The following is a 16,437-nucleotide window of genomic DNA, read 5'->3' on the forward strand; positions in this document are numbered from 1 at the left end:
AGTTCTCTAATCTTTATTAACAACAAGCATTTTGCCAGTCAAAAAAATAATACTTCTTAATGCAAGTTGAAGTTGACTTCAACGGAGACTTTCGTGTGCGCTACATGACTTTCTATGGCAATCTTCGAGCAGTAGCACTTCGCTACATGTACGATGTCCACTGCGCATTCGGAGGCTGCGCTTGCCGTCTTGACTGGCATCGGGCTACTGCAGCACATCACGAGCTTCCAGGATGGCTTACCTTACGTGGTAGGCCAAATGGATGTCAGTCTTAAGAGTTTCACGAAACTCGGGAGCTTCCGTGGGAAGCTGCCTCAATTCGCCATCCGCCGACGCGACCAGAAGATGCTGGAGCTGCTGCTCAGAGCCACGCAGAACCCGAACCTGCAGAAGCTGCCGCAGATGCAGTTCAGCGGCGTGCGTCGTTGCGCCATCGAGTACAACAGCTTACAGCTTTTGAAATGGCTACACGCCACGCGTAACAAGTCTCCGACCCTTTCGGGTGAGCCGAGGCTGCTTGGTGTAGCGGTGACCAGCTACTTCGACAACGTCGAGATAATGGAGTGGCTGTGCAATGCACCGGACGGTCCGCGTGAGTCGGTTCAGGCGGTCACGGAGGTCGAAGTTTGTCGTGCAGCGGGGCTGGGCAACGTTCGAGCCATTCGCTGGCTGCATGAGCATGGCAGTACGGCATTCTCGCTGCTAGTGATGGACACGGCCGCAATGCACGGACATTTGGAGATTGTGAGGCTTTTGCATGAGAACCGACGAGAAGGATGCACGACGCGCGCTGAACGGGTACCATGAGGTGGTGACGTATCTCGCCAAGAATCAACTCACACGTCCAGACGAATGCACAGTGTGCATTGCACACTAACGCTGTGTCGGTCGAAGCTCTTTGCCAGTATGCGCAGCCACCGCTTGGTAGCGGGGTATGGCAAGTTGCGGAGGCACAACAGTGCGCACCGGTGGCAGGCCACAAGGCCTCGCACATCAGAAAGAAACACTTGCTGTCAATCAACGGAAAACTAACGAGAACAAGCGGAGCTGGTTCGGATTCTTTTGAGGCGTGAATATTTACATGCACTATCGAAATTTACATCAGTAAGTTGTGTTGTTACAGCCATCGGAACCACCAAAGCCATCCCGAACGCTTCTCTGTGCTCGAAGACTTCTCTATTTTCACTGTGGTGGAGGCCTTAATCGGTGATGTTTCGATCCGCTTGGCCATTTGTGGCGGTCGCTGGCACCACCTAGGGCCAGAACGCACGTGGTAGTATTGCGATGAACAGGAACGGACTTCCGGGTTCATCCACGCTGATAACAACGCCGCTACGCGAGGATGGCCAGCTTGAAGAGCGACACGGCGAGCTTCAAAGAGGCATCCACGAATCGAGCAGCGAATCAACGCGTCTACACACTCGGCGTGTCCCTGCGCGGCTGTACGCTCGAGAGCGTACTCGTGTGGGCCCTCATGCCGGTGCTCCCCAAGAAATAGCACCACTTCTGTGTGTCCATTGATAGCTGCGTTGGTCATAGCGTCCTTTGTGCAGCCTTCGACGCGGTTTTCCTGTAAAAACTGCACGATTTCCAGGTGACCACCACTTGCCGCGTTGTCCATGGCTGCGGTCGAGCACGTTGCCGTTCGTTGCTCATGGAGGAACTGCACAATCTCCAGGTATCCGTTTTGGCAGGCAGTATCAATTGCTTTCGAGGAGCAGCCTTCCGAGCGATGGGTCATCAGGTACTTTACAACGTCGAGGTGGCCTCTCCACGCAGCGCCATCAACTGCTCTCGTGGTGCATCCTTCGTGTCGGTTATCATGTAGGAACTTGATAACTGGAAGACGGCCAACCAGTGCAGCACCATCCATCGCATCAGTAGTGCAGCCTTCCGTGCGATGTGTATGCAGGAACTTCACCACCTCCAAATGGCCGCTGCGGGCCGCTCCATTCATAGCTTTCGTCGTACAGCCCTCACTGCGCTGTTCATGCAAGAAGCGCACCACGTCCAGAAACCCACCACCGGCAGCGCCGTCCATCGCAGCCGCCGTACACCCCTCTGTCCGGTTGGTATGCAAAAACTTCACCATCTCAAGGTGTCCGTTGCGCGCAGCTCCATCCATAGCCGCCACCGTGCAGCCCTCCTTCCTCTCCGAATGCAAGAACTGCACCACCTCCATGTGTCCATTCCGTGCCGCACCGTCCATCGCCGCAACGGTGCAGCCCTCCGTCCTCTGGGTATGCAGATACCACACAATCTCCAAATGCCCATTGGCCGCCGCTCCATCCATCGCGTCCGACGTGCATTTCACCCGTCTCCCTTCCTCCCTCGGTTCCAACAAGAACGTCAGCGTCTCCATCTTCCCCATCGTAGCCACCAAGTCCACCAACCGCGGGTCTTCAAACCCACTCGTGGCCAGCCTCCGTTCCTTCAGAAACCGCAACACTGGGATCCCCGCGCGACTCAAATCCTCGGCCTTCACGTCTCTCAGCGCCGACCGCGAGTACTTGTCCGCCACCCACTGCACGATCTCCAGCTTCAGCGGCGACTTCAACGCCTCCGAGTACCTGACGGCCCACCCCATCAGCGTTCCCCCCACCGTTCTACTAGTTAGGTTCTCCCCGCTATTGTCGTCTCCGAGCAGCATCCCCGTGTCGCCCAAGTACTCGAGAACCGCCAATTGGCCGAACTGGATGGCGCAGCGCGTGGCCCCGTCGAACGCCAGCTCCGGCCGCGCCTGGAAGCGCTTGGTGGTCGACAGCCTCCTCAGGTGGCGCAGCGTTTCCACGTCCCCGTGCTGGATGGCGGAGCGGGGCAGCGCACCAGTGGCGGACCAGGGGACGCCGCGGTGCGCGCGTTCGAAGTCCGTCACCAGCGCCACGACGAAGCCCGGCACGCCGTCCACGAAGTCCATGACGAGGCGGAACAGCGACCGGTTGGTCAGCACCAGCGTCGCCGCGGGCGGCGGAGGAGAAGGAGGCGCCAAAGCAGCAGCAGGAGGCGCCATTGAGCTGCTCGGCTTGATGATGAAATGGCTGCGCCGATATTGAAACCAAATATAGGGGAGGGGGTTCAAGGTGACACGAGCTATAGTAAAACTTCAAACTAATCAAAAGTGTTTGCTGCAGACGGGCACGCGATCCTCATTCTCGAAGCTCCACAAAAGCAAGGGCCCATTGGGGGAGCTTAACTTCCGAGATCTGACAACGAGTCGCAAGTGAGCGCAGAGCTCGGCCGATTCCTACCACTTTCACTGTAGCCGGCAAATCGGAACTTTTGCTGTTCGAGTAAGGAATATTGTCTATCGCTGTGAAAACTCGGACACGAGCGCTGTGAGAGGTTTCACATGACCGACTGATGATCAGTCTGATCGTCTGTCTTGGTTGCTATAACTCACAGCCTGTGAGACCAGCAGCTGTGGCGGCACTTGGAACTGTGCCGAGCTGCACTAGACAACAGCTATTATAAATGCGAACAAACCGCTTCGCTTCCGCCGGCCTAACACCGCTGCAATATATTATAGCGCCCGACGGCGGCAACTGCATGGAGGACGTCGGTAGATTGTTGAACGCCTCGCCTCGGGGCTCATAATCACCTCAGCTAGCCCTTCTGCGACATGCAGTCCGAGTATCCGGCAGGAATTCATAGTATGAGCAAAAATAGCAATGTAATATGTATTAATTAATATATCATTAATAATGACATAACTGTATAAATAATAATAGTATAATAAATACCGATAGATTTGTATCGATATTCATGCGATATTAACCCCAGTCGCCCTTCTCATCAATTCATTTCCGTTCGATATAATATTTTGGTAGCATGCTTACTAAACATCATACTTTACATTAGATTTGCGTTGGACACTTGATGACACTTGGGGTGGTAAGCGAGGCGCCCCAAAATTCGTCCTTCCGTTTGTCCTAGGATCTCTGAACGAGACACCCGACCATTAAGTCGGTTTTGTCCTATCGCTAGGACAAAAGGTTCTTAGCCAATTTTGCATCAGCTTACCGCTGCTTCACTACTTGATCGCAGCCAGACGGCCTGAACGACGGCGTGGCTGAGGCGTCAAACTTGTTAACTTGACGCTCATTGGGCTCGATCGAGTTGTGAGGTCTTTTTCGAGACGGGGGTGGAGGACGAATGTTTTGTTTTTGTTTTGGCATTGAGGTACATTGTTGTCACATAACTTCGTGGCTAACGACATCGATGACCTTGACGGAGGTCGTCTCTAACCGATCTCCCTGCTTTATTACCACACACTCAGGGCTGCCCCCAACCGTTAAGGTGTGAAGGCCCCGAACCCCGAAGCGTTCTCATCGCTGATGTGCTCCGGCCAGTGCCCCACGTCACTGGCTGCGTAGGCATGAAGATTTTCCCAGATCGAGTCGGAGCCGATGACTCGAGTGAGTTTACATTGCATGCTACGCCGTGTATTCATCGCCAGGTTGGCGAGCGCATCGGCCATCTTGTTGAAATCGCGTATGTGATGCTGCCAGCTGATCACCGAGAGTTGATCCGCAACCCGCCAACTTTGCCAGTATAGCTGAGTGAGGTGTTTAGCCTTTGGTGGTCGCCGCTTCTGCTGCTGATGGATGATAATTTTGCTATCCCCATCCACGTGGAGTGGTCTCCAATTGTGGCGATGACAGCCTTTAACCCCATAAGCAGCCCCATGTTCTCTGCAATGTTGTTCGTTGTGGAAGGTGCAAGTGGAGGACGAATGTGCGCGGCTCGTGTTTCAGATCCCTGCTTACATGGATCCGGGAGCTTAGCGTCCGCATGAAATACGTCGAAGCAGGATCGCCCATCCCAGCGTTTAATGTTGCAAAGAGGGACTTTGCACACATTGCAGTCGTGCCTTGTCTTGTTTCTATGCCGCGTGTGAGCTGAATTCAGCATTGCGTAAATAAAAATTGCAATAAAACTATTGATAAAATTGGGGTCAACAATTACAATTAGAAAATTGGCTGCAATGATTTTATAGTATTGAACAAGACAGTTGACTTGATAACTGTATGTGCGTGGGTTTGCCATATTTAGCGTCTAAAAATGGTCGGCAAAATAACTGCAAAGCACAATATTAATTTAATTATAATAGTAATCGGCGTACTAGTACTATAATATATCATAGGATGTCATCGATTATTCCTGTAGTACAATAGACCAAGATCTGCGCTAACACGAGCCCCAGGGTGAACAGTATCCGGTATGTTGCTCAAAGCTCAACAGAATCAGTTGTTGTGGGTGACATACGGCGACTTGCCATCGGGAACGGCGACAGATGTGGCCAGCGGCACCACAGTTGCAATCGCCCACCGCCAGCGCCGCAGCCACCGAGAGCACGCCGCTTCGCTCCGCCGCCGCCGCCATGGACGCCAGCCTCATGGCCAACGAGGTGTCGTCGCTCAGCGGCTACCGCAGCCCGACGCAGCTGCCCGCGCACGAGGAGGAGCCCCCGATGCTGGCGCCCGAGGTCCAGGACGGCCCCGAGCAGTTCGACTTCCATCAGTGCGTCCGCCCGTCAGTTGATGCATCGCCCATACGACCCACAGGTTCTAACTGCAGGCTGTGTGCAGGTCGTTCGGGATCATGACGGGCCGCCGCCTGCAGCGCCGCTACCGGGGCGTGTACCAGAAGTACTCGTTCGTGACGCAGCTCGTGACGTGGATCATCGTCGTCTACATCATCGTGGTGTTTGCCGTGCTCGCCGCCAAGAATTCAGGTAACTTGCGACCTGTTAACTGCAAATATTGGGAATTATTGCTGATTACATTTTTTTATTGAATTCTGCAGCTACCACGGACGCGCAGGCGTCGGTGTCGGACGGAGCCTTCTACTTTGCCATCATTGTGCTGGCCCTGTACATCCTCGTGAAGCTGGCACTGATCGTGCGCTGGATCATTTACTGGATCATCATCGCTGAGCTGCTGACGTACGCAATCACGAGCAATCTGTACGTGCTCTTCTGGATCGACGACAATGAAGTTACGGACACGGACCGCCAAGTGCGCCGCGTGATGATCATCGTGCTCATTTCAGTCGAGATCATCACGGTGTTCGCCTACTGGTTCACGCACTACGCGTATCCGTGGCTGGTACTTCACCAGAAGCTGAACCTGGTGGAGTGGTGGAACGTCAAGCCTGGAGTGGAGACCAATTCCATCACGTACCGCTCGAAGGCACGCTTCTACTCGCGTAAACGCAACGTGGTCAAGTACTGCGGCGGATTGAACGCTCAGGGCCAGCCTCATGGCTTCGGCATGTGGACGGACACGGCGTACCATGGTGAACGCCTGACGGGTCAGTGGGAAGACGGCGTTCCTGTGGGTCCGTTCCGCAGTTTCGAGTACGGAAGTGGCTACTCGTTTGTGAACATTCGTATCGGGTTTTGTCACAACCGTGGCGAGAAGGGTCCGACGGAGATTTTTTTCTTCCCGAAGCACTCGGACAACGGCTTGAACTGGGGTGTCGCCAGTGTGGAGTGCTCTGTGTCAGGCGGCTTCTTCAAATACTTGCCTACAGTGACGCACTTGACGCCTTCGTACGTGGATGAGAGCCCCCAGAGCGCAGCGGAATGCCTCCCAGCGCTACGCACTCCGACCGATGGCGTTGTTTTCAACCACAAGGAGGAAGAGGAAGCTATGCACGGGAAGCCGCGACGCGATCGTGTTAGGAGGAGGCACCTGTACCGGGAAGAATCTGCTCCTGTCCTCGATCTTCCTAGCACCGATGCCGACGATGGAAAGGAGGCGCTGGTATTGCTGCACGGCTACAACTGTTCTCTGGACTACGGCATGAACCGTCTAGCACAACTGCTTGCACTTGGAGACTTCCCCTCGTACATTCATCCGTATGTATTCAGCTGGCCTAGTGGTGGCGTGCTCGCTTATTTCCAAGGTGAGTGCTCAATTTGCGCAACTTCATGGATTGAGAGCTAACCCCACCGTTGTTTTTACTTATTGCAGCGAAAGAGGTCGGCAGTGAAAGTGAGCGCACAGCGGACGACTTCATCCTGTTTTTGAAGAGCCTGATTGATGCGGGATACACGAAGCTGAACATTATCGCACACTCGATGGGAGCACGCGTTTTCTTCAGCAGTCTCAACAAGGGTCTTTTCGACGAGGTGTTTTGGGTAAGTAACCTCACACGTGGCTACATCTGGAAGCTATCTAACGCATTTGCCTTGTGCTTCAGCCTACGGGGAGCCACACGAACATGGGAAATGCAACTAGAAAACTGGAGCTGTCTACGCTTACGTTCTGCAACCCGGACTATGATCGCAACGATTTTGTCAAATACGGCGGGGGATACGACCGCGCGCGGCGCTTCTGCAGCCACATCACGCTGTACGCGGACAGCATGGACGGCGCGCTGTTTTACCTGGAGTATCTGTCCAAGAAGTCGGTCACGGGTCCGCTGAACTACTCACTGGGTCGGCGCGGACACATGATCCATCGCGACCCCGAGGAGAACGACGTGGCTGGACGGTCCGACACGCAGTTCCTCACCTGGCAGAACAAGAACCTGGCCGCACCGCAAGATTTGGACCTGGCGTACGCTGCGGTGAACCAGCGCGCCAACTACCCGGGCGTGGCTGCGTTCGCGTACAACCGCAGCCGGACGCACCCCACCAACGACGAGTCGGCTCCTTACGGCACAACGCGAGGCGGTGAGATGGATGAAGACGCGCCGCTGCACTACCTGGACATGGACGTGATCGACACGACCTGGATGGACAACAACGTGCACGCGATCCGCCACAACTACTTCAACCTCAACCCAACGATCGTGAGCCCCTGCCGCGATATACTTACTTCCTCTCAAGTGACTGCCGTTGGTATCTAACTAATACCTGTCGTTCATTGTGCCCTGTAGGTGGACGACCTCCGCCACTTGATCGTGCTCAAGAAGCGAGCGAGCGCCCGCCCCGGCCTGCTCAAGACCACGTCGGCCGAGAACGTCTACATCTTCCTCGTGGCGCCGTCTCACGTCAAGAACAAGTAAAATCCGCGTTAACTGGCGAAATAGGTACACTGTAACACGAAAAAGCGTCCTCCAGTGTCCACTTCAATGGCACAAACCGACAAAATGTGCGTACATTTTTGTGCGTATAGTTTCGTACTTAGCGCACACTGATCCCCGATCGAAGAGCCAAAACGTGAGTCCGCGGCCGGTGTCGCTTCAAGCAGCTCGAGGAGCGATCGGCGCCGCCTCTGCTGCGCTCCCCACGAGTTCTGTACAGGCTCTCTCTGTTGCAGCACCTCCCCACGCATTTACCGCATCAGTCGCAGCGTTTTGCACTCTCTAATTCGCTCTGTAGGCTCCAGAATCTGCATTCTCCAGCCCCGGGTATTCCGTCCTCATGGTGCGCAAAACCGCGTCCTGGAGGACACTAGTGGACACCAAGAGCGTCCGCCAGCAGCACCGAGCGTCCGGGAAGGACGTGGTTGTTCCCCTCGTGCTCTGGAACGAGCCGCCGCAGGTGGAAGTGTCCTCCTTGCACGTCCTCCAACTGCCGGCGTCGCAGCCGAGCCAGAACTCGTCCACGTTGGTCACCGAGGAGAACAGAGAGGTGAACAATGAGGAGGAGGACACTCTGGAGGACACTCGCACCCAGCTGTGCGTCTTCGCCGGCACGCTGGACGGCGTCGTGCTCTACTGGCGCTTCGAGCAGGACGGCTCCGTGGCGCAGGTCAACATGCTGCTCTTCCCGGGCAGCGAGGGCTGCGGCCAGCCCGTCGTGGGGGTCGTCAGTGGCACGGACGAGTGGGGGCAGAGCACGCTCATCTCAGCCACGCGCGACGGCGCGCTCGCTCGCTGGCAGCTCCCCAACGGCGCCTGTGCCGAGGCCAACGCGTCGCTGGCCAAGGAGCTGGCGCCGCTGCTGGGGCTCGAGATGCTGTGCAACAGGAGGTTCGCGGTCGTGGTAAGCGAGGAGTCGAGGCTCATGGTGCTGGATACGTGGCGGATGCAGCTGCTGTACTGTATGGACACTGCGCAGGAGCAGATTCGACGCAGCATCGCAGTGGGCGAGCTGCAGATGCCACGACCCAGATCGCCGAGGCCGAAGCTGGTTAGATCAAGCAGTGGATCAGGGATCGACACAGGGTATGGACCGACAACTGAGCTGGTGCTTGATCACCCACTGATCAGCGGACGGATATCTCCCTCCAGGTCGTCGCTAGCTGGTGGATCGCCGGAATCGAGGCGAGCTGCTACCTTTCTGCCGTCGAATACTGTAGAGCAGCATCAGCAGCGGTGGGATGCGATGGTGCTTTCTCTGGGGGCTGAGGGACTAGTGAAGTGCTTTTTGTGGACGCAGCCCCGAGGATCAACTAGTGGAACGCCATTCGGCGTAAGTGAGGGCGGTGGATCAGCCAGTGTGGCGTGGGGATTTCGGTGGGTGCAGCGGAGCAGTTGGGTCATTTCGTGGGCTGATCAGGCAGAAGACATCACCTGCTCGCAAAGTACGTCGCTGAAAGATGGGGATAATATGAACCCGCAGACGGCGCTCATGGGGTCGATCAAGAGCAGCTACTTCCCGCTGTCAGTGCACGTGTCGCCAGACTCGTCGCTCGTGCTTCTCATTTGGAAGACCAAGTTTGTAATACTCAAGCGGAAATGGCTGTGTCCGTTAGAGATACGCAGTGACGGCCAGCCAAGCAATGAATCTTTTTCGAAGACGAGACCAAACACAGGCGTCGGAAGTTGCCGAATCTCGCCGGTGGAGTTTGTGCGCCAGGCAGCAACGACCTACGGCAGCAAATATCTCACTTCCTGCAGCACTGGTGTCGGTTGCGGAGCGGTACATTGGGAGAACGGCGAGTTTCTGGAAGACGGGAATGTCATTTTGTGGACCAACACGGGCCATGTTTTCCAGTTCATGACGAGTGAATCGTCCACGGAAACGGCTGGCAAGTTTTTCATATTTACGAAGGACCAAGACCAGTTAGTACCGCGTTCCGATTCGAAGGCTCTGCGTATTATTGACAAGGCGATGTACATCACCTCAATGGATCGATGCAAGTGCTGCGATCTCCTGGTGCACAAGGACAGCTGCTTGCAGACGAAGCCCCGTCGTTCAAGTATTTCTCGACCAGGGCGAAGGCAGCAAGCTGGGTTCACGTCATGTATCAAGACATCGTCATCACTTTCTGGGGCCGCGCTGCATGTCGTGCACATGTGCCATCGTGGGTCACTAGGACTTTGGACAATGCCGGCTGTGCGAGTGCCTTCCCCGACTCGAATGAGCCAAAACAAGGGAAATCTTGTCGCACCAAGAGTGCCACCGTCGGAACGAGTGCGGTTTCATTCTCTTACTGACGGATTTGAAGCTGCGGAGACAGCGGCTCTGGGCGACGCCACTAGAGATACTAGAGATGAAGCGCGTTCAATGCCACAGAATCGAGGGTGCCTGACGCACCTGATTCTTGGACGGGATGACACTCAGTCGTCTTCAACCTACGAAGTGGTTCGACGAGCTGGATTGCGTCGGAAACGGCGGCAAGAACTTAATGACGCATTGGCAAGATCGGGAGGAGGCGGAGCATCAATTACGAGTACTGCAAGCAGTGTGCTTGTCACTGCATTGGCACCTGTTACAGGGCGTGGTGGTGCTCCGGGTACTGCTGGTGAAGCTACTCAGCCTGAGGCAGGTGAAAGTGCGCAAGGAAAATCAGAGCTGGCAGGTTATCGCTACTTATTGGATATCCCGATCGTCGCTAAAGGGTACTCGGATGGACTCCTTTGCATTGGGTTGCTGACCCAGGAGCATTTACCGAATGGAGCGGCCAAGGATTCAGATTCGCGACTATCCTGCCATTCGGGGCGAGTCACTGCGCTCGCTCATTGCTTCTGGGGCTTTGGAGCTACCAAAACGGCTGAAGCTTCGTCTGCAGATGCAAGCGCCCAGGATGTGAATTTTGCAACGGATGATAATCCTTTCTACAGGTCGCGCTTTCCTGACTCCTCCCCGAAGAAAAGTACTGGATTCAGCAATGATGGTCGAGTTGATCGCAATGCGTCAGAATCCAATGAGTCGCTGGGCACAGAGACCACTGGTACTTCTCAGCCTTCTATCAGATTTATGGTGTTTAGCGGAGGAACAGACGGCGTTCTGCGCGTGATCGAGCTTGTGCTTTATCGCTCTGCAACTGCAGATGCACTGGTTCACCACGAGGCGAAGATACTACAAAGGTTTCGGAACCACCGAGGTGCCATCCAGCAGATCAGTATATCTCCAACCAGGACAAGTGGCGCTACTGGTGATGGGAGAGATTGGGACTCTATCTACCCCGACAGACTGGTTGCAACCGTTGGAATCGACAACAAAGTTGTAATCTATGCACCCAAGTATACCCGTCACCCATCCACTGGAACTCCCTTTGGTCACTGTGGTGTTAAGTGGGAATGCGTGCTGGAACTGGCAGAACATGGTGATAGAATCTGCACTCTCGATTGGCATCTGGAGCGTGGCTTGCTTTACGTGGAGTGCGATGATCGTATGGTGTATGTTTGGAGCACTGACACTGGAATTCTCGAGCGAACGATGCCTTGTGCGCTACTGTACGGAGGTGGAAATGCGTCCGGTGACCGAGGTGCTGAAGCTTCGAGCTCTGCTGGTTGCTCTCTTGTCGAGAATTCCACTCTATTTATTGGCAACTCGGTCGTGCAACTTATCGAGTTCGGTGTGCTTCGAAGCGCGGAGCAGATGAAGAAGAACTGGAGCAGCTACTACTCTTCTGCAACGGCCAATTCTGTCGACAGCCTGCAAGCTGCACCAGCCTCCGTGTACATGACGTGCTCAATGGAGTTGTTCATGCTCTCCCTGTTGCTGTCATGGGGCGCTACGCCTGCTATTGATCAATCGTGCCGAGACATTTTGGGGATTGAACCAGCCCATGCGCTGTACTCTTGCGCTCTGCAAGACTTTGTTTCCGGGGCGCTAACTATTCCAATCCCGTGGGCTACGCCGATTGTATCGCCGTTGGTTGCCGGTGAATCCTCAGGAAGTGAGCCAGTCGTGCCTGCTTTTGCCCGTAATTGGCAGCACTCGTCTGCGCTATCAGCGAGCATCGCACTTGGTGTGGTCTCACTTTGCATGAGTTGCATGGAATACAAATACCCGAGGCCCGGGCTTGGGAGCACGTCTCCGGTAAACAAGGAAGAGTTTCAAGTTCTCTGGAGCCAGCTCATCACGCAGCACTCGGTCGTACTTCCCGAGTGCGTGGCCCAATTCCGGGAACCAGCTCTAGAAGAGCTAGCTGCATTCGGCTTCGACTCCTGCGAGTACACGCAGCTGGCAGCACGTACGCTGTTGAGTGGTGTGATTAAACGTCTTCCTCCGACCGAACGAAGCATCTTGTCAGCGGAGTATTCAGCGAAACTGCATTGGGAAATGGTGCGCTTGGAAACGGAGACTGGCAGCTCGTTCCTCGGGACAGTGGGTGGCGTTGGGGCCAGTGGCGGCTCAAGCACTACGTCTCAAGCGAGTAACAGTGGTGCTACAGGTGCAAGCGGCAATAGCTCCAGTGCTGGCAATGAATTAAGCGTCATGTCGTTCTCTTTGGTGGTGGAGCGACTGGGCTCACTCGTACTATTGATGAGCATGATCGGGACGTATTTCCCTGGCGAAATTTCGCCGGCGGGAGCGCGCGAAGTGTGTGACGTGTTGGTGTACTTGCTGAAGGCGCCAGAGAGGTTCGTGGCGTCCGTGTCTGCAGAGCTGTTGACGAAGGGCTTGATGCTGTTTAGGCCGCATCTTGTGGACTTGTCGTCGCTGATCATCCAGCTCCTGCTGATCGACATGCGCGAGAAGTTGCGCAGTGCAGGCGACGAGGAAGTTCCGATTGGTCCGGGTGGTTCTCTCGCCAACTTCAACGAGGGTGGGACCGGCGGAAGCAATGCGGCGATGAGTTTACTGGTCGAAGTTGGCGCATGCGAGTCGGCGTTCGTACTGGGTCTGCTACAGCAGGAGATGCACAACCACGACCGTCCTGCCGGCTTCCACGAGAGCATCCTGCTCTACATGATGGAGCTCATCAACACGCACTACCTGCTCATGTGTCGCCACCTCCCGGCCTTCGTGGACACGATCATGGCGTGCTTGGACCCGACGAAGCCCGAGCGTCGACGACGCTGCCTGCCACTAAGCACTCGATGCCTGCACAGCTTGGTACGCCGATTCCCGATGGTCGACTTCCACAAGGAGACGCAGCGCTTGGCTCTGGGCACGATGGAGGCGGTGATCGTCATCTATGACCTGCGCACGGCGACCAAGTGGCGCGTGCTGGACGGCCACGCGTCGGCCGTCTCGGCCGTTCGGTTCCGGTCCGACGGCCAAGTTCTCGTGTCGTACGCCGCCCGCGACGGCAGCGTGCGGTGGTGGAACAGCGGCAACGCCGGGCTGTTCGGCGGCATGCTCAAGATGCACCAGTCCTGCCTCAAGGAGCACAAGCTGGCGGCGCTCAAGGTGAGCGCCAACGGCGGAGCGCCAGCGTCCACGGGTGGGGCCAGCGCCGGCCTCAAGCAGATCATCCAGACGTGCCGCTTCCACTTCCTCACGCGCAAGGACAGCCCCGGAGACGGCACCGGCAACAGTGGCCACTCGGACCAGCCCAAGCACATCCTGCGGCTCACGAGAGAAGACGCCAGCCAAGTGCAGTTCCTGCTCTAAGGTCCAGCACACACAGCGCATAAGTATCTCTAAACAACAAAGGCAACTTGACCTGACCTGACAACCACTTCAACTTCTGCTAAAATGATCCGACAAAAATGACTTTCGGAGGTCGGCCGATACCTGATTGGTTAAAAGAGATACGAACCAATAGGATCGCGTAAAACCACACGGAAGCGTCTGCGAATGTTGCATCGCGTCTTGAGCTCCTCGAGCGGCCGCCGACTCAGAACGCAATCGTCGCGACTGCTTCAGTGATGGCGCCGCACCGAGAGGAAGCCGCCGTCAAGGGCTCGGCCCACCGCGACGCGGACGAGGAGGCGCTGCAGGCGGCGCTGCAAGAGTCCCTCGAGTAAGCTCTCGCCCTGTCGCCTGGCAATCTCCAGCTCGTACTAACAACACCTCTGATCTCTCTCTCTCTCTCTCTCTCTCTCTCTCTCTCTCTCTCTCGTAGGCCCGACTTTATGGCCGAAATCCTGCAGTCGGAGGACCAGCAGCGACGTCAGGAGGCCGCGCGCGTCCAGTTGAGTCGGATGCGGCTCGAAAGCACACCATCTGTGCGTCAAACGGAGGAGGACGACAGCGCGGACGACGACGAAGACGATGAACCCTTTGTGCGCGTCTCCAGCGCTCTGGAAGTGGCGCTGAAGGCCCCGGAAGATGCCGCAGAAGCAGAAGAGGAGGAGGGGGAAGAGGAGGAGGACCCCAATGAGGACCACAAGCTGCTCAACTTCGCCGACATCCTGCTCATCGACATCCTCAAGTGGCTGGACGAAGACACCATCGGCGCCTGCGTCTGCACGTGCAAGCGGCTGCTGCAGGTGGCGCGCTCCGAGGTGCTGTTCGAGGCGCTGTGCCGCCGCATCTTCCCCGTGCAGAACCCCAGAGCAGCCGCCGCTGCCGCGCGCAACAAGTTCGGGCTGCGGCGCTTCCCGACCTGGTTCGCCATGTTCCACGACCGCCCGCGCGTGCGCTACAACGGCTTCTACTGGCTGAAAGTGTCGTACTACAAGAAGCCCGAGCTCAGCATGTGGACGGACATCGTGCCCGGCACGATCCTCAAGTGTATCTACTACCGCTACTTCTCCTTCCAGCGGGACGGCACCGTGCTGTACGGCATGCTGTTCAAGCCGCCGCACGAGGTGGAGTCGCACATCCGCAACGAGCGCAAGGGCGTCTACCGAGGGCAGTTCTACGTGGACAGGGACGAGCTCGTGGTCTCGGTGCCCACCAACTGCAACGAAGTCAACTTCCGCCTGAGGATCACGCAGCGAGAGCGCGGCAAGAACGTCAAGTTGATCCTCAAGGAGCACTTCGCCAACTCGGAGCCCGACGGCAGCGGCTGGATCAACTACTACGACACAGCGGACGAGGAGTTCTACTACTACCGATCGTGGAACCTGTGACGCGGCTACAGTATGATATGTGGGAGTTTGAATGGGACGCCTGCGTCACAGACCCTGTTGCGAAGCTTATATGTGTGAATATGAAAATAACGGCTTGTTTCTGCTGTTGAAGTAAGGGTTGGTGCGCGTCGAGAGCTGGGAGATGAGATCGAGCGCGCTGAGGAACTAGTTCTCCGTGTGTGTCCGCTATGAATAGGCGAGGGAGGAGTCAATGGGATCACAGGCGTGCTCTCTTCTCCTTCATCTTTCGATAGACCTTCAACGGCGTAGCTCACCAGGCCAACCTACGGTGGTAAAATGGCACCGATCGTGGCAGCGAAGTCGGAGGCTGACCGTGGTAACAACTCCAAAATCGACAAGAATGAAGCAGCCGGTAACAATGAGAGCACTGGTAGTCGCAACAGCAGTAGGAGCGGAAGTCGATCAAGTCAACCGCGTACGACGACTTCCCGAGAGAAATCCAGGTCATCCACCCCACTCACTGCCTGGCCCAACCAAAAGAAGACTGAACCTTCCAAGCGCACGAAGACGCCGACGTCTGCCAAATCGCCGACACGGGCGACTCCGGAGACCCCAGCGACCACCCAGCCTACCAAAAAGACGGTCGCTGCTCATCCGTTGCCATCCGCTATGCTGCACAAACACAAGCAGGCCTCGGTCTTCACGTCCGGCAAAAAGAAGCACAAGACGTACGTACACGAGCGATCAATGTTGACGAGGCTGGCTTGGTACTAAAACGGTTGCTTCTATTACAGCAACTTCTCCAGCGCCTACGACTCGGGGTCCATTCCGTGCCGGATTAACCACGGAAGTATCCGCAACGCGCTGCAGTGGACCAAAGACCCAAACAGTGCGTTGACTTGATGCAACATTGCTCCATGCAATTAATATTAACTTCATCTCGGCGTACTGGCTGCTACAGGTCTATCCTTCGACCCGCTGCTGATCACCTGTGTCGAGGGGTTCTTGGAGACCAAGCACCCATTTGTGTTCCTCGCTCGCACTACTTTCCGCGAATTGATGCGGCTAGAAGATGCCCGTGACAAGACGCTCCCCATTCTTGCCCAGGTGATCGTGCCGTTGCGTGGGGCGCTGATGGCCAAGGACGACGATACGTTCCTCATGGCGCTGGAGGCAACGCGCATGCTGTCCGATCTGGTCGAGGGGGAGATGAACATTTACCTGCCCAAACTCACGCAGCAGATCCACCGCAAACTGCTCACCAAGCAACTACGAGCCGACGTAGAAGATACGCTCGCAGTTCTAGAGAGTAACGGTGGCAAGGAGGCACTCGCTATCATCCGCTCCAAGATCCCTACGTACGTCTCCATTCGCTAGGTGCGA

The 16,437-nt window shown here is 56.1% G+C and overlaps 6 protein-coding genes across 6 annotated transcripts; 5 read left to right on the top strand and 1 right to left on the bottom strand.

The window, feature by feature from the left end:
- Window positions 1–153: 153 nt before the first annotated feature.
- PHYSODRAFT_306681 (hypothetical protein) lies at window positions 154–807 on the top strand (the record flags this gene model as incomplete). The annotated part of the gene is made up of 1 exon (XM_009538810.1): window positions 154–807. One exon carries the CDS (start codon window positions 154–156, stop codon window positions 805–807), a length of 654 nt encoding a protein of 217 aa, XP_009537105.1.
- A 1,243-nt stretch (window positions 808–2,050) lies between these two features.
- PHYSODRAFT_529363 (hypothetical protein) lies at window positions 2,051–3,010 on the bottom strand (the record flags this gene model as incomplete). Its single annotated transcript, XM_009538811.1, has 1 exon — window positions 2,051–3,010. A coding segment is annotated over one exon (960 nt), but the record flags the coding sequence as incomplete, so codon positions are not given.
- Window positions 3,011–5,380: 2,370 nt separating this feature from the next.
- PHYSODRAFT_340617 (hypothetical protein) lies at window positions 5,381–8,016 on the top strand (the record flags this gene model as incomplete). The annotated part of the gene is made up of 6 exons (XM_009538812.1): window positions 5,381–5,520; window positions 5,589–5,734; window positions 5,806–6,909; window positions 6,978–7,144; window positions 7,207–7,800; window positions 7,888–8,016. The coding sequence occupies 6 exons, from the start codon at window positions 5,381–5,383 to the stop codon at window positions 8,014–8,016; spliced, it is 2,280 nt and encodes a 759-aa protein (XP_009537107.1).
- Window positions 8,017–8,374: 358 nt separating this feature from the next.
- Window positions 8,375–13,687, top strand: PHYSODRAFT_529390 (hypothetical protein; the record flags this gene model as incomplete). The annotated part of the gene is made up of 3 exons (XM_009538813.1): window positions 8,375–10,583; window positions 10,683–10,843; window positions 11,066–13,687. 3 exons carry the CDS (start codon window positions 8,375–8,377, stop codon window positions 13,685–13,687), a joined length of 4,992 nt encoding a protein of 1,663 aa, XP_009537108.1.
- Window positions 13,688–13,944: 257 nt separating this feature from the next.
- Window positions 13,945–15,093, top strand: PHYSODRAFT_527966 (hypothetical protein; the record flags this gene model as incomplete). Its single annotated transcript, XM_009538814.1, has 2 exons — window positions 13,945–14,039; window positions 14,142–15,093. The coding sequence occupies 2 exons, from the start codon at window positions 13,945–13,947 to the stop codon at window positions 15,091–15,093; spliced, it is 1,047 nt and encodes a 348-aa protein (XP_009537109.1).
- A 297-nt stretch (window positions 15,094–15,390) lies between these two features.
- On the top strand, window positions 15,391–16,431 carry PHYSODRAFT_528938 (hypothetical protein; the record flags this gene model as incomplete). The annotated part of the gene is made up of 3 exons (XM_009538815.1): window positions 15,391–15,782; window positions 15,849–15,943; window positions 16,016–16,431. 3 exons carry the CDS (start codon window positions 15,391–15,393, stop codon window positions 16,429–16,431), a joined length of 903 nt encoding a protein of 300 aa, XP_009537110.1.
- Window positions 16,432–16,437: the final 6 nt, after the last annotated feature.

The sequence above is a fragment of the Phytophthora sojae genome (genome assembly GCF_000149755.1).
Source record: "Phytophthora sojae unplaced genomic scaffold PHYSOscaffold_12, whole genome shotgun sequence".
Lineage (NCBI taxonomy): Eukaryota > Oomycota > Peronosporomycetes > Peronosporales > Peronosporaceae > Phytophthora > Phytophthora sojae.